We start from the raw sequence: 21,259 nt of genomic DNA, 5'->3' as shown, positions 1-21,259 counted from the left end.
TTCTGGAAAGTAATTATAGAATGTGGAATCTTTGTCAAGTCTCAGATAGAGCCTTAGGTCTTCTTTAGAATTGTAAGAAATGGTTTTGGTCGCTGTTTAGCAAACCATGATACATAGCAACATCTAGCTGAAGCTTGTGTAAGAGTAGCCTCCAGGTGACTGGCCTGGGAGGCAAGTGGCCAGTGGCGGGCTCCACTGGGGTCCGAGTGTAATTCTGTCAGGTTTTACTTCAAGTATTTTAGAGCTCTGTTTAGGTGCATATACATTTAAGACTGTTATGTCTTCAGGGTGAACTGATCCTTCAATCAATATTGATATTTTTCTTTATCCTGAGTAATTCTTTACTCTGAAATCTATTTTGTTGATATCAATATAGCCATTCCAGTTTTCTTTGAATTAGTATCTGCATGGTCTTTTTCTATACTTTCACTTTTATTTACTTATATAATTATATTTGAAGTGTGTTTCTTATAGATGGTATATACTTGGGTCATTTAAAAAAATCCATTCTAACAGTCTTTGTCTATTAACCATCATTTATATTTACTGTAATATGTTTAAATTTAGTTCTACTGGCTTATTATTTGTTTTCAGTTTATTTCCTCTTTTTTCCCTGTTTCCCCTTTGTTGCCTTCTTTCAGGTTATTTGAATATTTTAGTAATCAATTTAAATTTATCTCTTGTGTTTTTTAGTGTTTCTTATATATCCCTTTGTACAGTTTAAGTGTCACCCTAGGGTTTACAGTATATATTTAATTTTCTATGTTCTATCTGGAATCACTATTTTATCATTTCCAAATGTAATGTAGAAATCGTATCATATAAAAACTTGCCTGCCCCTTTATACTGTAGTTGTCTTATGTAATGCATGCATCTTCATGCACTGAACATCCTATCAGGCAATATTATAATTTTTGCTTTTAACTATCACATATCTTATTTTTTTTTTTTTATTGATTAAAACAAATTAACAAACAAAATATTAAGATATCATTCCATGGGCGGGCCGCGGTGGCTCAGCGGGCAAAGTGCTTGCCTGCCATGCCGGAGGACCTCGGTTCGATTCCCGGCCCCAGCCCATGTAAAAAACAAACAAACAAACAAAATACAATAAAACAAGAAAATGTTTAAAGATGTTTCCTTTCCTTCCTTCTATCCTTCCTTCCTTCTCTCTGTCTTTCCTTCCCTTCCTCCCTCTCTCTTAAAAAAAAAAAAAAAAAAAAAAAGATATCATTCCATTCTACATATACAATCAGTAATTCTTAATATAACCAAATAGCTGTATATTCATCATTTCTTAAAACATTTGCATCGATTGGGAAAAAGAAATAAAAAGACAACAAAAAAAGAAATAACAGAGAAAAAAAAGATTATACATACCATACCCCGACCCCTTGCTTTCATTGATCACTAGCATTTCAAACTAAATCTATTTTAACATTTGTTCCCCTTATTATTTATTTTTATTCCATATGTTCTACTCTTCTGTTGATATGGTAGATAAAAGGAGCATCAGACACAAGGCTTTCACAATCACAGAGTCACATTGTGAAAGCTATATCATTATTCAATCATCATCAAGAAACATGGCTACTGGAACACAGCTCTACATTTTCAGGCAGTTCCCTCCAGCCTCTCCACTACATCTTGAAAAACAAGGTGATATCTACTTAATGCGTAAGAATAACCTCCAGGATAACCTCTCGACTCTGTTTGGAATCTCTCAGCCATTGACATTTAGTCTCATTTCACTCTTTCTCCTTTGGTCGAGAAGGTTCTCTCAATCCCTTGATGTTAATTCTCAGGTCATTCTAGGGTTATTCTCAGTCCCTTGAAGCTGAGTCTCAGCTCATTCCAGGATCTCTGTCCCACGTTGCCAGGAAGGTCCACACCCCTGGGAGTCATGTCCCACGCAGAGAGGGGGAGGGTGGTGAGACTGCTCATCATGTTGGCTGGGGAGAGAGGCCACATCTGAGCAAGAAAAGACGCTCTCTTGGGGGTGACTCTTAGGCCTAAATTTTAAGTAGAGTTGACCTATCCTTTGTGGGGTTAAGTTTCACGTGAACAAACCCCAAGACTGGGGGCTCAGCCTAGAGCTTTCCTTGTCCATGCTGCTTGTGAGAATATGAAGAATTCAACTTGGGGAAACTGAATTACTCCCCGCTCTCACTATTCCCTGAAGGGGTCTTGCAAATACTTTTCCAGTCACTGATCAAATCACTCTGGGATTCATCGGGGCATCACTCTGGACAAACCAACAAAATCTCATGTCCTACCTGAGATTCCAAGTACTTATGACGTTCAATCAAACTATCTACATGAGTTATATTAGGAAATGCTCTAGTCAAAATATAAATTTTGTAACAAATAAACATTTTTTGCTTTAGTCTCACACATAAGGTGACATTTTAAAGTATTAATTATCATCTATTTTCAGCACCCTGCAATAATGACATTCCTTTGTTCTTCCTCATTCAAAAACATTTTTAAAATTTGTACCTTGTACATTTCTCTATTATTATACACTCTAGGCATTCCTAGATTATACCATCTCGATCTTTAACAGCTATCTTTCTTTCTAATTTCATTTATGTCCCCAGCCCTCCTCCCTCTACCATTCTCACATGCAGCTTCATTCAGTGTTTTAACATAATTACATTACAGTTAGGTAGTATTGTGTTGTCCATTTCTGAATTTCTGTATCCAGTCCTGTTGCACAGTCTGTATCCCTTCAGCTCCAATTACCCAATATCTTACCCTATTTCTATCTCCTGATGGTCTCTGTTACCAACGACATATTCCAAGTTTATTCACTAATGTCAGTTCATATCAGTGAGACTATACAGTATTTGTCCTTTAGTTTTTGGCTAGTCTCACTCAGCATAATGTTCTCAAGATCCATCCACGTTGTTTCATACTTCAAAAGTTTATTCTGTCTTAAAGCTGCATAATATTCCACCACATGTATATACCACAGTTTGTTTAGCCACCCGTCTGTTGATGGACATTTTGGCCATTTCCATCTCTTTGCAATTGTAAATAATGCTGCTATAAATATTGGTGTGTAAGTGTCCGTTTGTGTCTTTGCCCTTAAGTCCTCTGAGTAGATTCCCAGCAATGGTATTGCTGGGTCATATGGCAATTCTATATTCAGCTTTTTGAGGAACCGCCAAACTGCCTTTCACAGTGGTTGCACCATTTGACATTCTCACCAACAGTGAATAAGTGTGCCTCTTTATCCACATCCTCTCCAGCACTTGTCATTTTCTGTTTTGCTGATAATGGCCATTCTGGTGGGTGTGAGATGATATCTCATTGTGGTTTGGATTTGCATTTCTCTAATGGCCAGGGACATTGAGCATCTGTTCATGTGCCTTTTGGCCATTCGTATTTCCTCTTCTGAGAAGTGTCTGTTCAAGTTTTTTTCCCATTTTGTAATTGGGTTGGCTGTCTTTCTGTTATTGAGTTGAACAATCTCTTTATAAATTCTGGATACTAGATCTTTATCTGATATGTCGTTTCCAAATATTGTCTCCCACTGTGTAGGCTGTCTTTCTACTTTCTTGATGAAGTTCTTTGATGCACAAAAGCGTTTAATTTTGAGGAGCTCCCATTTATTTCTTTCTTTCTTCAGTGCTCTTGCTTTAGGTGTAAGGTCCATAAAACCACCTCCAATTGTAAGATTCATAAGATATCTCCCTACATTTTCCTCTAAATGTTTTATGGTCTTAGACCTAATGTTTAGATCTTTGATCCATTTTGAGTTAACTTTTGTATAGGGTGTGAGATACGGGTCCTCTTTCATTCTTTTGCATATGGATATACAGTTCTCTAGGCACCATTTATTGAAGAGACTGTTCTGTCCCAAGTGAGTTGGCTTGACTGCCTTATCAAAGATCAAATGCCCATAGATAAGAGGGTCTATATCTGAGCACTATATTCGATTCCATTGGTCAATATATCTATGTTTATGCCAGTACCATACTGTTTTGACCACTGTGGCTTCATAATATGCCTTAAAGTCCGGCAGCGTGAGACCTCCAGCTTCGTTTTTTTTTCCTGAAGATACTTTTAGCATTTCGGGGAACCCTGCCCTTCCAGATAAATTTGCTTATTGGTTTTTCTATTTCTGAAAAGTAAGTTGTTGGGATTTTGATTGGTATTGCGTTGAATCTGTAAATCAATTTAGGTAGAATTAACATCTTAACTATATTTAGTCTTCCAATCCATGAACATGGTATGCCCTTCCATCTATTTAGGTCTTCTGTGATTTCTTTTAAAAGTTTCTTGTAGTTTTCTTTGTATAGGTCTTTTGTCCCTTTAGTTAAATTTATTCCTAAGTATTTTATTTTTTTAGTTGCGATTGTAAATGGAATTCGTGTCTTGATTTCCCCCTCAGATTGTTCATTACTAGTGTATAGAGACACTACAGATTTTTGAATGTTGATCTTGTAACCTACCACTTTGCTGTATTCGTTTATTAGCTCTAGTAGTTTTGCTGTGGATTTTTCAGGGTTTTCGATGTATAGTATCATATCATCTGCAAACAGTGATAATTTTACTTCTTCCTTTCCAATTTTGATGCCTTGTATTTCTTTTTCTTGTCTAATTGCTCTGGCTAGAACTTCCAACACGATGTTGAATAACAGTGGTGACAGTGGACATCCTTGTCTTGTTCCTGATCTTAGGGGGAAAGTTTTCAGTTTTTCCCCATTGAGGATGACATTACCTGTGGGTTTTTCATATATTCCCTCTATCATTTTAAGGAAGATCCCTTGTATTCCTATCCTTTGAAGTGTTTTCAACAGGAAAGGATGCTGAATCTTCTCAAATGCCTTCTCTGCATCATTGAGATGATCATGTGATTTTTCTGCTTCGATTTGTTGATATGGTGTATTACATTTATTGACTTTCTTATGTTGAACCATCCTTGCATACCTGGGATGAATCCTACTTGGTCATGATGTATAATTCTTTTAATGTGTTGCTGGATTCGATTTGCTAGAATTTTGTTGAGGATTTTTGCATCTATATTCATTAGGGAGATTGGTCTGTAGTTTTCTTTTTTGCAATATCTTTGCCTGGTTTTGGTATGAGGGTGATGTTGGCTTCATAGAATGAATTAGGTAGCTTTCCTTCCACTTCAATTTTTTTGAAGAGTTTGAGCAGGGTTGGTACTAATTCTTTCTGGAACGTTTGGTAGAATTCACATGTGAAGCCGTCTGGTCCTGGACTTTTCTTTTTGGGAAGTTTTTGAATTACTGATTCAATTTCTTTACTTGTGATTGGTTTGTTGAGGCCATCTATTTCTTCTTGAGTCAAAGTTGGTTGTTCATGCCTTTCTAGGAACTTGTCCATTTCATCTACATTGTTGTATTTATTAGCGTAAAGTTGGTCATAGTATCCTGTTATTACCTCCTTTATTTCTGTGAGGTCAGTGGTTATGTCTCCTCTTCCATTTCTGATCTTATTTATTTGTGTCCTCTCTCTTCTTCTTTTTGTCAATCTTGCTAAGGGCCCATCAATCTTATTGATTTTCTCATAGAACCAACTTCTGGTCTTATTGATTTTCTCTATTGTTTTCATGCTCTCAATTTCATTTATTTCTGCTCTAATCTTTGTTATTTCTTTCCTTTTACTTGCTTTGGGGTTAGTTTGCTGTTCTTTCTCCATTTCTTTCAAGTGGACAGTTAATTCCCGAATTTTTGCCCTTTCTTCTTTTTTGATATAGGCATTTAGGGCAATAAATTTTCCTCTTAGCACTGCCTTTGCGGCATCCCATAAGTTTTGATATGTTGTGTTTTCATTTTCATTTGCCCAGAGACATTTACTGATTTCTCTTGCAATTTCTTCCTTGACCCACTGGTTGTTTAAGAGTGTGTTGTTGAGCCTCCACGTATTTGTGAATTTTCTGGCTCTCTGCCTATTATTGATTTCCAACTTCATTCCTTTATGATCTGAGAAAGTGTTGTGTATGATTTTAATCTTTTTAAATTTGTTGAGACTTGCTTTGTGACCCAGCATATGGTCTATCTTTGAGAATGATCCATGAGCACTTGAGAAAAAGGTGTATCCTGCTGTTGTGGGGTGTAATGTCCTATAAATGTCTGTTAAGTCTAGCTCATTCATTGTAATATTCAAATTCTCTGTTTCTTTATTGATCCTGTCTAGATGTTCTGTCCATTGATGAGAGTGGGGAACTGAAGTCTCCAACTATTATGGTAGATGCGTCCATTTCCCTTTTCAGTATTTGCAGGGTTTACCTCACGTATTTTGGGGCAATCTGGTTCAGTGCATAAATATTTATGATTGTTATGTCTTCTTGTTGAATTGTTCCTTTTATTAGTACATAGTATCTTTCTTTGTCTGTTTTAACTGTTTTACATTTGAAGTCTAATTTGTTGGGTATTAGTATAGCTACTCCTGCTCTTTTCTGGTTGTTATTTGCATGAAATATCTTTTCCCAACCTTTCACTTTCAACCTATGTTTATCTTTCGGTCTAAGATGTGTTTCCTGCAGACAGCATATAGAAGGAGCCTGTTTTTTAATCAATTCTGCCAGTCTATGTCTTTTGATTGGGGAGTTCAATCCATTAACATTTAGTGTTATTACTATTTGGGTAGTACTTTCCCCTACCATTTTGCCTTTTGTATTTTATATGTAAATCTAATTTTCCTTCTTTCTACACTCTTCTCCACACCTTTCCTGTCTTTCGTATCTGTTTCTAGTGCTCCATTTAGTATTTCTTGCAGAGCTGGTTTCTTGGTCACAAATTCTCTCAGTGATTTTTTGTCTGAAAATGTTTTAATTTCTCCCTCATTTTTGAAGGACAATTTTGCTGGGTATAGAATTCTTGGTTGGCAGTTTTTTTCTTTTAGTAATTTAAATATATCATCCCACTGTCTTCTTGCCTCCATGGTTTCTGCTGAGAAGTCTACACATAGTCTTATTGGATTTCCCTTGTATGTGATGGATTGCTTTTCTCTTGCTGCTTTCAAGATTCTTTCTTTCTCTTTGACCTCTGACATTCTGACTAGTAAGTGTCTTGGAGAACGTCTATTTTGATCTATTCTCTTTGGGGTGCGCTGCACTTCTTGGATCTGTAATTTTAGGTGTTTCATAAGAGTTGGGAAATTTTCAGTGATAATTTCTTCCATTAGTTTTTCTCCTCCTTCTCCCTTTTCTCCTTCCGGGACACCCACAACACGTATATTTGTGCGCTTCATATTATCATTCAATTCCCTGAGTCCCTGCTCATATTTTTCCATTCTTTTCCCTATAGTTTCTGTTTCTTTTTGGAATTCAGATGTTCCATCCTCCAGTTCACTAATCCTAATCTCTGTCTCTTGAAATCTACCATTGTAGGTTTCCATTGTTTTTTTCATCTCTTCTACTATATCTTTCATTCCCATAAGTTCTGTGATTAGTTTTTTCAGACTTTCCATTTCTTGTTTTTGTTCATTCCTTGCCTTCCTCATGTCATCCCTTAATTCATTGTTTTGGTTTTTGATGAGGTTTTCCATTTCTGTTCGTATATTCTGAATTAATTGTTTCAGCTCCTGTATCTCATTTGAACTACTGGTTTGTTCCTTTGACTGGGCCATATCTTCAATTTTCCTGCTGTAATTTGTTATTTTTTGCTGGCATCTAGACATTTAATTACCTTCATTAGTTTATTCTGGAGATTGCTTTCACTTATCTTACCTAGGGTTTTCTTGCTAGATGAGTTTGTTGTCTATCTGTTCTTTGACCTTCGGTTCAGCTTTTTCTGGGCCTCTAGCTTAAGTTTTGTTTAACAGAGGGTAATTTGTCAGTTCTTGTTTTCTTGTTTCTTGTCCTGCTTGTAAGGTGTCTTTTCCCTCCCCATCCTTAGGAGGGTCTACATAGGTATAACAGACTCCAGTCAGGTTTTCCCGGACTAAACTGGCCTCCTATCAGGGAGAAGGAGTCACCTGTGTCAGTTTTCCCCAACGGTGAGACCCAGCAGGTTGAAAGACTTTCCTGTGAAGTCTCTGGGCTCTGTTTTTCTTACCCTGCCCAGTATGTGGCGCTTGTCTGCCTGCGGATCCCACCAGCCAAAGATGTTGTGGTTCCTTTAACTTTGGAAGGCTCTCCCTACTGGGGGCGTGGTGGAGACAGAGGAGAGGTTGTAGGCTGGTTTTAATGGCTTCAAATTGCCAGGCCCTGGGTTCTGAATTCCTTCAGAGAGGTATTCCACCTGAATTGCCTTTCACCCCTCCCCTGGGGAAGGCTCAGGCGGGAGACAGCCCTGAACGCAGTCCATTTCTGCTTATGCCTGGGCCCGTTGCAGCCCAAGTAGTCCCGCCGCTGAATCCAGAGGCAGCCAAGCCTCTGTAGAAACAGCCACAAAAGCCTCTGTTTCATCCCCTTTCCTCTTTTTCGGTTAGCCCAATAAGAGACTTCTGACTTGACCAGTTTCACCTGAGCTGGGGGCCTATTTTTAGCAGTCAGAATTTATTTATTAATGCCACAATTGGTGTTTGGTTGGACTCAGTCCCTGCTACTGTTAGAGTGTCTTTCCTTTCCCTCCGGGAAGCTGCCTGTGGGGAGGTGCACTGGCCACCGGCCACCAGGGCTTGGGGAACTCACAGTTCCGGAGACTCGCAGCCGGTCCAGCTGGTTCAGAATGGGGTACTCTGTGTGTCCGGTCACTATCGTGGCTCCGGGAGCTGTTCTGTACTGTTTCTGGTTATTTAGTAGTTGTTCTGGAGGACAAACTAAAATGCACACATTGCTAAGCCGCCATACTGGCCCCCACCACATATTTTAAAGAGCTCAAAATAAAAAAGATAGTTTATTTACCCAGATTTTTGTCATTTCTGTTGTTCTTCTTTAAAAAATTTATTTTTCTTCTTTATTTATATTTCATTCTGAAATTTTCCTTCAGCAATTCTCTTGGAATTGGTCTGCTAAATATAAATTCTCTGTTTTCCTACTTTTAAGAATATTTTATATTCCATCTTCATTACTGATGGATATTTTCAGTGGATAGGAATTTCAGGTTGATAATTCTTGTCTCTCAGCACTTTAAGAACGTTGTGTGCTTGTTTCTTTTAATTGACAAATCATTACACACATATAGTCTATACATGGTGTACAATCAGTGGCTCACAATATCATCACATAGCTGTGTATTCATCACCATGATCATTTTTAGAACACTGCATCATTCCAGAAAAAGAAAACTAATAAATCTCATATCCCTTACTGCTCCCTCGTATTTCAAGTTACCCAATTTATTTTACCCCTTATCCTCTCTATCATTTATTTATTTAATCCACTTTTTTTTTTTTTACTCATCTGTCCATACCCTGAATAAAAGGAGCATCATACAGAAGGTTTTCATAATCACTTGCAAAAACTATATATACAATTGCCTTCAAGAATCAACGCTACTGCACACTGTTTAACAATTTCAGGTACTTTCCTCTAGCCCCTCCAATTGTGTACTTGCTTCTGATCCCCATAGCTTATGATAAGAAATCAACAGTCATCTGAAATATTGCTATCTGGCTGTTTTCAAGATTTTTTTCTTAGCTTTTAATTTTTGCCTCATTTTGTTTTTAAAAATATTTTTATTGAGAAGTATCCACACATAGTCCAACCATATTATACAGAAAACAAAAAAAAGAACTCATATGTCCCATACCCCTTACTCCTCCCTCTCTTTGATCCAGAGTATTTCAATTTACCTAATTTTTACCCTTTATCTTTCCCTATTATTTATTTTTTATCCTTATCATTTTTTTTTTTTCACTCATCTGTCCATACCCTGGATAAAAGGAGCATCAGACACAGGGTTTTCATAATCACACAATCACATTGTAAAAGCTATATAGTTACACAGTCTTCTTCAAGAATCAAGGTTACTGGAACACAGCTCTAAAGTTTCAGTTACATCCTTTTAGCCACTTCAATACAACATAAACTAAAAAGGGATATCTACATAATGTGTAAGAATAGCCTCCAGGATAACTCTCGACTCTGTTTGAAATCTCTCAGCCACTGACACTTTATTTTGTCTCATTTCTCTCTTTCCCCTTTTGGTCAAGAAGGCTTTCTTGTTTCTATGATGCTGGGTCCTAGCTCATCCCTGGGAGTCATGTCCCACAGAGGAGGGGGTGGACAGTTAGTTCACCTGCCAAGTTGGCTTAAAGAGAGAGGTCACATCTGAGCAACAAAAGAGGTTCTCTGGGGGTGACTCTTAGGCATAAATATAAGTAGGCTAAGCTTCTCCTTTGCAGGAATAAATTTCATAGGGGTGAGCCCCAAGATTGAGGGCTCAATCTATTGAATTTGTTGTCCCCACAGCTTGTGAGAATATCAGGAATTCCCCAGATGCAGAAACTGAGTATTTCCTCCTTTTCCCCCCATCCCTGAAGGGGTCTTTGCAAATACTTTTTTATTACTCTGGGATATATCAGGTCAGCACAGTAATCTGTACAAACTAACACGCTCTTACACCCTATTCAAGATTCCATGTCCTTATGGTGTTCAAGCAAAATGACCATATAAGTTAAATTAGATAATGTGCTACCCAAAATATAAATTTTACACCAAATAAACATCTCTCCTTTAGGTCTCACATAGAGGTTGAAGTTTGAAAATATGCGCCGTATCATCCTTTACCCAGTATTCTGATTTACCTTAGAATAAATATTCAGATAGCTTCATTCATATCTCTAAGATGAAATCGGATCACTTTTTCAGCTTTTTTAACAGTTGCTGAATGGGATAATGCAGACTTTCATAGCTTCAGTGCTCTAGCTCTCAGTCTCCGGTGTCACATAAATACCAGAAGACTCAGGGTACAATCAGTTTTTAATTTTTAGTAGTTTAATAATGAAGAGTCTGGGCCTGGATTTCTCTGGGTTTATCCTGTTTGGGAGAGTCACTAAGCTTTTTCAATACGTAGGTTTATGTCTTAGATTTATGTCTTTTGCCATATGTGAGAAGTTTCAGCCATTTTTTCTGGGAGTCTGATGACACAAATGTTAGACCTTTTGGTATTATCTCATAGGTTCCAGAGGCTCTGTTCATTTATTTTTTCCAACTTTTTTTCTGATACGATATTTTCTATTTATTTACCTTTAAATTTGTTGATTCTTTACTCTATCTTTTCCATTCTGCTATTAAGTCCATTGTCTTTATTGCATTTTTTTTTACTTCTAAAATTTTCATTTGGTTCTTCTTTATAGCTTCTAGTTCTTTCCTGAGACTTTCTATCTTTCTATTTGTTTCAAGAGTGATAGCTTTCACTTCATGGAAAATTTTTATAATAGCTATTATCTGCATTATCTTGGCATTGGTGTGTGCTTTGATCACATTTTTGCATGTAAGTTTAGATTTTCCTGATTCTCCATAGGCTGAGTAATTTTGAATTATATTCTAGACATTTAGACTGTTATGTTATGAGACTCTGTGTCTTGTTTAAATCCCATGTAGAAGGCATTTATTTTTGTTTTAGCAGGTAATTAACCTATTTAAGTTCAGGCCACAAGTTGCAATCAGACTTCTGTGGGTTATGGTCTCAAAATCATGTCCATTTTCAAAGCCTTTGCTGTCAAATTCAGATATGTCCCACTAGGGGATCGATAAGGAATCTGGGCTATGTTCTATCACTTAGTAGAGTCCTCAAAGTCTTTGCTATGTGTTTAGAATCAGATCTACACAGATTGGGAATAAGCCTAGGAATTTATAAATATCTTTAAGGGTTGCTTTCCCGAGTTCTAAATTCTCTGTGATCTTCTTAGTTCTTTTTAATTCCCTGGAACTCCCCTGTTTTGGTCCTCCAGCAAGAAAGCTGTAGCTGTAGCTACCTGCTGTGCCTCAGACTCTCCATGACTGTGCCCATACCTAGGGCCAAGCAGCAGGAGGACAGAAAGAAAAATAAGCAACTGTGATTTACTCTTCTTAGGACCACAGCTCTTCCAAGTAAAGAGGTAGTGCTTGTGGGTCCATGCTGCCACTGCTGTTGTGAGATTGCTTGGTGGCTGGGGCATAACAGAACAAAGGAAACAAGATAATTACAGATTTACCCATCATCTCTGAAGGTTAGGAGTCCCTTTCCTGTAACTTGAGTGAGAACTAGAGAGCTTCCCTGTGCTCTGTCTGTGTCCTGGTGCCTACTTCCAGGTTTTGGGCTACCTTAACCCAGACTGAGAGAAGAGAGAGAACAAATAACAGACTCATCACTGGTTCAGTGGTACTTATAATTCTGGTCTTCTTTTCTAGTGTGCCTGCTCCTATTTACTTTTCAGAATCCTTAAAAAGCTGCTCTATGCAGTTCTGTCCAGGCTTTATGACTGTGTTCAGTAGCAGAGATAGGGTGGAGTGGCTTACTCTAATGTTACCCAGAACTGTATACTTTATTTTAAAGATTGATTTTCAAGCAAACTCCAATTTAGTTTTTTTCCCCTGAGTGTTAAAGGTAGGCATAAAGGAGTCTTAGAAATTTTCATTTGCAAACATGTTCCAAGAGTGCAAGTAAGTATGGTTGCCAGATTCATGTTGGCTATTTTTCACTGTCTTTTCCATTCTGAATATACTGACTCTTTCACATATCCCCTTCATAAGCTTTCCCATGAATATGTAAATATAACTTACCAGTTATCGCCACATGTTGCAGCTTTGTTAAGGGTTTGTGATACTGCAATACTGGTTAGATTATCTTTATGGTCTCGAGCCTGAAATATCTCTTGACCAATCTCTCGAATATGAGTAGAAATGACCACAAAAATTCCACGGGAAAAACCAATCGTGATGTAGCCATCGCCATACCTATTGCAACAAAAGAAAGGATACAGTAAAAAGGGAGATTAACTATCACTGGTAATTCCATAAATTAACAAGTACCTTTAAACTAATGATTATACAATAGAATTTATTAAAAGATATCAGCCAGACACTATGCTAGGTAATTTTACACACTAAATTATAGGCTAAAATCTCAAAAACATTATAAGATTGCATGCTATAGATAAAAATTAAGTTATAATTAGTAAGGGAAAATACATAGATGTCTTTCTGTAATGAGCTTTTTGTACATACCAACTATAGCAGACAATGTTGCCATAGCGCTGCTGAAATTCTAGATCAATTGGGCTATCTGGCTCATTCAAATTAAAAAGAAACAAAGTTTTTTTGCCAACCACCACGCTAATCTGCCAGGAAAAAAAAAAAGAGATAGTAATTTATTAAATGAAGTATAGTACTTGATGAAATGACTAACAGGCAAATCCAAACAGTTAAACCTAATTTATGAAAAAAAAGATAAATATAGATGCATTAAATGCTATAATTAATAAGGCCATAACGTGACCAACTCAGAAAATTCATTTTACTATATATTCTGGTAAGGCTCCTTGGATTTACACAGATCTAATATGCCTTCTGAAATATACTGCTCAAATATCTTTGTGGAATAACCTTTAAAGACATTATAGTTCTCATTAGAGTACTGTGCAATACAGCAATGAAGGTGACATAGGTCTACTACAATTTGACTGATATTGAGAGTACAAAGATTACTCCATTCTAAGAGGCCATTCTGCTCTTGAACCATCTGGGATTATAGGTCCCAACCTCTGGATGATCAGTCTTGGCTTTTTATATCATTGTTTTCAAAGACACCAGCAAGTCATACTGTTCCGTGTGGCTAAACTAGTAAACTTGCGCAACTGACACAAGTCAATATTTAACTATAATTCTCTGTGGGGGGGTATGACTGTGCTGAGGAAAGAAAGAAGATATTAGTTATATGGACACATAAAAAAAGAAACACTGATATATTTCTTTGATTCTAAAAGATTATCAATTATAAGACGCCATTAATATAATCAGAGATTTTTAGGAAACAAATATCATTTCAGCAAATATATTCACGCGGTTTGTGAAAATCATCTCATTTCATAATGTTAAATGTGGCTGGGAAAATGTATGTAAGTATTAAAGAAATAAAAACTGCAATTTCCAGAGCTCTTGTCATCACATTTGATTAAGTAAAGATAAAAAAAATCATCTACAAATCAATATTTTTATTTTTAAAGGTACTACTACACAAATGAGAGGAGCAACAACATATATAGAAACTGCCCTCTTTTGCTGTGAAACTGAGGTAGTTAGCAGCAGCAAAAACAACTTTTAGGCCTGAGAGACAGGGCTCTACATTGTTTTAATAAGTGGTAGGCCATAATTTATCACTACAGATTTTGAGTCATACTAAGAAAGGTATATTTAACAAATTATCAAAATGATTTGGGCAAGGATTTGATTTAGAATTCTTACTGTGCTTTCAGCAGCAGAGGTTCGGTCATCAGTCTTCATCATGGAAAACTGCATATCACTAGGATCTGATCTCACTGGCGTCTGCAAGGGTTAAAAATAAGGCTGTAAACCAACCCAACACTCAAATTCATTCTGAATAGTAGTAAAACTGGCAACCTGCCTGAAAATCCTACTGTTAGAAACACCTAGGAATTCTGGATGAAACAGAACACACCTTATTAAATGGACAGATAGGCTTTAAAGAAAGTAAGAGAAATTCCCAGATCAAAAATTCAGCAAAGATCAAACTCAAAACAAGAGTGATGGGCAGAAACTGATGTTGCAGCCACCCAAGACACCTGGTTAAGGGAGACAATTAGGAAGCCCATCTATCTTGGCCTGGGCTTTGGGTCAGAAAAACACAAATGAAGCTCTCATCTAAGAATTTATAATCATGCCCTCCTATACTCATTCTGGTTTGAGGTTCAAATTCATACTCGGAGTGGTCTGAGAACTCCCAGAGTGAGAAATTATAATATAAAAGAGTAAGAGGAGACAAACAATTCAATAGGCTGAGCCCTCAATCCTAGGGTTCATCCCTAGGAAACTTATTCCTGCAAAAGAGAAGCTAAGCTTACTTATAATTATACCTAGGAATCACCCCCAGAAAACCTCTTTTGCTGCTCAGATGTGGCCTCTCTCTCTAAGCCAGGGTGGTAGGTAAACTTGCTGCCCTCTCCCCTATGTGGGACATGACTCCCAGGGGTATAAATCTCCCTGGCAATGTGGGACAGTACTCCTGGGATGAGTTAGGACCAGGCATCCAGGGATTGAGAAAGGCTTCTTGACCAAAAGTGGGAAGAGAGAAATGAGACAAAGTTTCAGTGGCTGAGAGATTTGAAACAGTAAGAGAGGTTATCATGGAGCTTATTCTATGCATTATATAGATATCCCTTTTTAGTTTATAGTATATTAGAGTGTTAATTGAGGGAAGTACCTAAAACTGTTCAATGGTATTCCAGTAGTCTTGATTCCTGAAGATGACTGTATAACTATATAGATTTTAAAATGTGACCATGTGATTGTGAAAACCTTGTGTCTGATGCCCCTTTTATCCAGGATATAGTCAGATGAGCAAAGAAATAAAGGCAATAAATAAATAAATAATGGGGGGATGAGGGATAAAAAAATTGATAGATTGAAATACTAGTGGTCGATGAGAGTGGAGGATAAGGGAAATGGGATACACGAGTTTTTTCTTTTTTCTTTTTATTTCTTTTTCTGGAGTGACGTAACTGTTCTAAAAATGATCATGGTGATGAATACACAATCATGTGATGATATTGTGAGTCACTGATTGCATACTTGGGATGGACTGTATGTGTGTGAAGATATCTCAATTAAAAAAAATACATAAACACATATATAAAGAGCAGGAGGGTCCATTTTTTTAATACCCCTGTAGAATTTGGCAAAACCAAATCCAAAGCCTCTTCTGAGGCTGCAAAAAATTTCCACAGACAAGCCCTGCTGAAGATGAACTTAAAATTTAAGATCACAAAATTCTCAAATAAAGCACATCAAAGCAAGGCAAGTAGACAATAAGAATCATACCTGAAGATCTAAAAATAATAGAATTATCACATAGGAATCATAAAATAGATACTTTTGAAATGACTTAAAGACATAAAAGGGCTCATAAGTATGGGAAAAGACTAAAAAATAGCTCAGGTAGATTTTAAAAAGAACTACAAAATTATTTCTAAAAATGAAAAAGCAAGCAATTAAAATAAAAAATAAACTCAATGGGATAGACAGAAGATTGGACACGGTTAAAGGAACAGATCTGAGCTATGAAACTATGAAAACTAGAAAAAAAGCTAGAAACTATGAAAGAGAGAGTCAGAGACATCAGAATGCTCAATATTTGTCTAAAAGAAGCTAAAGAAGGACAAACTAGAGAGGGAAAGAGGTATGATTCAAAGATATAGCGACTAAGAATTTTCTAGACTCAATGAAAGATAGCAATCTTCATATTCAGGAAGCAGAACAAGTCCTAACCAGGACAAACACAATTAAATCCACAACAAGTAGTACTGTAATGATTTACAGAGAATACAAAGTCAAAGAAAAGATCTTAAAAGCAATTGCAAGAAAATACCAAAGGAAGCAGTATTTACAATGTGTGCTCTGCTTACCACATGACAAATTATTAGTATATGTAATTCTGGAAGTACACTTGGGGGTTACAAATGGGAAATAGTTATCTTATTTGTGAATAATGACTAACGACAGTGGCTTCCTGGGCAGCTAGACAGTAAAAATTCTAAAGTCATATCTGGATTCAGTGGAGGAAAAAACAGCCAAGATCTATTAGTGATATTTGACATGAACACAGGAGAGGAGAATGTAACATTTGTACTGTAAATCTACCACTCTACTTCAAAAGGACATCTAAAACAGAGTGATCAAAATAATAAGGGTTCTAGAAACTATGTCACAGAAAACTACTCTCTCTACATTGTCAGATTTATCTGCCTTAACAACCATGCCACAGTTCTGCTGACATGGTCGAGGCTTACTTGTGCCTAACTTTCAAAGCTTTCCAGACATAGGAACCAATTTTCTTCTTCAGTCTTAATGTCTATACATTCTCAACGTTCATACCTTCAGTCAGGCTGGACTTAAGCCATGAACAAGCTATAATTATTTTTCCTTTTATCTTTGTTTATGCAGTTCTGCTTGGAGAGAATGATACAGTCTGCTTACTGTCTCAGTTTCTGCTGAAACAAGTTTTAGCACCCGTGGTCACATATGTAGGTTATAAATTTGCAGCTTCCTTGCAGCAGTTAGGCATGACCACATGACTAGGTTCTAGCCGATGAGATATGAACTTCTAAAAGCAGTTCCTTTATGAATTGTTTGCACTCCTTTTTTCTCTTTTCTTTATGCCTTCCTGGGGTGGCAGTGCAGATGTGGTGCTGGAGCACTACCTGTAACCATGCAGATGAGGGTGCAACACCATAGAAATGGCAAAGCAGAAAGATGGAAAGAACCTGGGACTCTGGACAACCTTATGAAGCAGAGGTACCTAACCTTATGAAGCAGAGGTACCTACTTGTTCTGGACAACTTGCCTACCTCTCTAATACATAAGAGAGAAAGGGAAAGAGAGAAAAACACCAAAAACTATCATTTTCTTAGAGCTCTAGTAATTTGGGGTCTCTCTGTTAGAACAGCTTAGCCTACACCCTGATGAATTCAGATCACCTTTTTCTTTTATAGATTCACTATCAACTATCATTGCTCCTTCCGCCCCCCCCACCCCCACCCAATCTCCTAAAAGCTGTAGGACTTTTAAGCCGTATCACAAAATCTGGTAATCATAAAAAGCCATGTGCTGTTTTATAATTATTAGTTTGCCTTCATGGGAGTAAGAACCTGTGGTAGGCAACCTCCAAGATGGCCTCCAATAATCACCACCTCCAGGTATTCATGCCTTTGTGTTATCCCAACCCTGACTCCATGAGTGTGGGCTGGACCTAGTGACTTACTACTAAAGAAGAGAATATGGCAAAAATAACTCTGGGATTAGGTTATGAAGAGACTGTGGCTTAAACCCTGATTTCCCATTCTTGCTCTCTCACCACCTGCCATAATGTGATGTGAATTATGGAGAGGTCTATGTGGCAATGAACTAAAGCAGGCTTTCAGTCAATAGCCAGAGAGGAACCAAGGCTCTCAGTCCAACAACTTTAAGGAAATGAATCCTGTCAATAACCACATGAACAGATTTTACCCTCAGTCAACCCTTCAGATGACACCATAACCCTGGCCAACCACATAACTATAACCTTGTGAAAGATCCTGAGGCAGAGGGACCTGTCTAAACTGCTCCAGGATTCCTCACCCATTAGAACTATGAAATAATAAATATCTGCTGTTTTAAACAGTTACATTTTGGGGTAATTTGTTACACAGCAATAAATGACTGATTCAGGGCCATATTTCACGTTCCTTGTATAGTATATACCATAGTGCCAGGCACCTTGCAGGTGTTCAAAGAATGTGTCAGTCCATATTGCTCTATCAATACTAAATCATAAGCCAAGTATTCTAAAACAAAATTTTCTCATTGTTGAGATTATATAACATTAGATGTTTGCCATTTGCGATGCAAATTTCCTTCAGGAGGAAGTCTCTGAAGGTCTAAACAATCCTAGGAAATTTTGAACAGTAGTAAAATATAATTCTAAAAAAATCTGGTTAGTATTAGCTTGGAAGCAATTTAACAAATTGGTTAAGGTATCAGGCAGATCTGACTCAGACCAGAATCTACCACTTATTAATATTTACGGTATAAATTTTACATATTATATATTACATATGTTAAATGTAAACAAAAATAAGACATTTCACAAATCTATTGTCTGACTAAAACCATAGAGGTTATAATTCATGCTAATATTAGCTAAAGGGAAATAGCCAATCAGGACATGAGGATAAAGTTTTCACACTAAAGAAAAATGTTCTAATGAATAAAGAGAAACATTTTTGATGTTTAGAGTATGAAGGTACTGCAAACATATCTCACAGATATTTTTATATACTAGACTGATAGACAAACAGTTTATTTTAGGGAAAATTTTAAATGTGTTAGGCCAAAGAGACATTACTGTTATTACCTGTCTTATTGTGTCACCTTCCTGATTGCTAACTGTAATCATTTTATCTTCACCACCTAATGCAAGCAGATTTTCTGCATTCCAACATCCACATGTAATTTTCTTAGTATGTTTTCCTGAAAAAAGAGATGATTTTATACAGACACATGGATTTCTCAAAAAAATAAAGTCTGTCAAGTCAAAACGAAAGTTTAGGTAACATACTATGGAATTAAACAGACAAGGAATTATAAATCTCATCAAAACAGTTGGTGTTCAAGAAACCTTAGTTAAGCAGTTTATTATCAAGATAAACGTACATAAGGGCAATGCTATTTTTGAACTTTTTGTGTGGCTATGAACACAGGCCCTAACTTAAAAAAAAAAAAATTCCACTTCTAGATAGGTTTTATTTGTTCACTATATAACCAAGCTCATAATGTTAGTATCTTAAGAGAAATAAATCCCAAAGCACTGAAGTTATCTTTACTATGTTCAGCTCTATGTCGCATATGTAGATATAACATTCATAGGCCATATAATATAATATTGAGGTGCAAATATGAATGCAGGCTTGAAAATTGTGTTAAGAATTGCATCACTTAGCTAGTGAATGATACCAGATAACCTCTTCAGTATAAGGAAACTTTTTCATTGAGCATTCTAAGTCAGTACAGAAACTACAAACTTTGAGTGCAATCATAGGCTTTGTGGGCATTTGTGATGGTTTTGGGATAGACAAACCCTCAAGAGTCCCAAAGTTAATTCTGACAATGAGAAGCAAAATGGCTAGGTGTACAGATTTGGGAGCCAGATTGCTTAATTTTCAACCTTGGCTCCATCACTTACTGGGTAAGTTACTCAATCTTTCTATTACTTAGTTACTTCATCCATAAAATGGGGAAATTAAGGACCTATCTGATAGGGTTAAAAAATCAAATGAGTTAAAATACTTAGAAGAGTGCCAGGCACTTAGTAAGTGCTATTTAAGTGTAAGCTATTTTAGCTATTTTGTGAAGAGAGCCCATATTCATTTTATTCTTTTACCCCCTATAGGATCCAATACTATACCTATGCAGAAATTAGATACTTAATAAATGGTTATAAAGGGAAGAAACCCTGAAGCAAGAATGTGCCTGGTATGTTAGAGAATCAGTGAGGGGGAAAAAACAGTGTGGCAGGAGCAGAAGTAAGGAGAGAAGAATATGAGCTAAAACTAGAGAGATTGCAGGTCCCAGATCATGGAGGGCTTGGCTGACCAAAATGAGGGCTCTGACTTTGTCTCTGGGTAAGCTGGAGAGCCACTGGAGAGTACTAAGTAGAAGAGTGGCAAGAGTTCACTTTTGAAAAGGCTTACTCTGACCTCTGGGTTGAGAATATTCTATAGTAGGATAAAAGTTGAAGCAGGGAGACCAGTTAAGAGGAGATTGCAGAAATTTAAGTGGAGTATGTTTAAAGCCTACATTACAGTGGTAGCAGTAGAGGTGGTGAGCAGAGGCTGAATTCTGGAGATATCTGAAGATACTTACAGCCTGAAGATATTCTGGCAAATTGGACATGGAGGGAATGAGAAAGAAAAGAGTCGAACGTGAAACTAAAGTTTGGAAGGATGATAATCATAAACAGAGAGATGGAAAGCTGTGGGTAAAGAGAGGTTTTGAACATATTAAATCTGAAGTGTTTACTAGACCTCTCATTGAAGATGTTCAGTAAGCAGTTGGATGTTTGACTTGAGTTTGGAAGAGAGGGCTAGATTAGAGATATAAATTCAGGAGTTGTCAGGATATAGATGGCATTTCAAATCAGAAGACCAGAACACAAAAGTGAAGGGAACACTCTGCAGAAAAGACTGGGAACATAGGAGATTTTGCTAATGACAGGTTACAGGACTTAGGTGGTTCGTTAGAAATGAGCACACTAAGATACAGGCGTTAAGAAAGAAAAAAAGGAGCACACAAAGAGAAGCAGAGGAGATGACAAAGACAAGCATCTTCCTAGACCCAAGAAAGGGAGGAAAAAAATCTCTTCTTTCTATATCCCCAGGCTCTTTTGCTTCCAGTGGTCAGAACTCAGGTTAATCTTAACATCAATACCGGAAGCTATTTAACACTGTCTGGGCACTTTATGTGTATTGACTTATTTAACTAATATTAACTCACAGTTAATATACTGTAGTAAATGAAACTTGAAATGTGTTCCTAGGGGAGGGATTATTTAATTAAACCATAGTAACTGAAATTTATGCATATCAGAACTATGTAAAATGAGAACTGTATTTAGCCTAGTTCAAGGAAATCTGAAGTGTTTGG

General features: G+C 36.9%; 1 protein-coding gene across 9 annotated transcripts in view; it reads right to left on the bottom strand.

Moving 5' to 3' along the window:
- WDR19 (WD repeat domain 19) overlaps positions 1-21,259 on the bottom strand; it is a 202,483-nt gene that overhangs the window by 127,208 nt on the left and 54,016 nt on the right. For 8 of the 9 annotated variants that reach the window (XR_013165826.1, XM_077136609.1, XM_077136612.1 and 5 more), the window contains 4 exons: positions 18,972-19,087; positions 14,309-14,389; positions 13,073-13,185; positions 12,629-12,802 (listed from right to left, as the gene is read on the bottom strand). Coding sequence is in view for 8 of the 9 variants with exons in the window: in XM_077136609.1 (XP_076992724.1) it covers positions 12,629-12,802; positions 13,073-13,185; positions 14,309-14,389; positions 18,972-19,087 (484 nt within the window). In the remaining variant the exon portion in view is untranslated. The remainder of the gene's footprint in view (positions 1-12,628; positions 12,803-13,072; positions 13,186-14,308; positions 14,390-18,971; positions 19,088-21,259) is intronic. The other variant, XM_077136614.1, reaches the window with a different exon arrangement.

Source organism: Tamandua tetradactyla, chromosome 19 (genome assembly GCF_023851605.1).
Source record: "Tamandua tetradactyla isolate mTamTet1 chromosome 19, mTamTet1.pri, whole genome shotgun sequence".
Taxonomy (NCBI): domain Eukaryota; kingdom Metazoa; phylum Chordata; class Mammalia; order Pilosa; family Myrmecophagidae; genus Tamandua; species Tamandua tetradactyla.
Note: the sequence above shows the minus strand (reverse complement) of the source record. Positions and strands in the feature narration are given on the sequence as shown.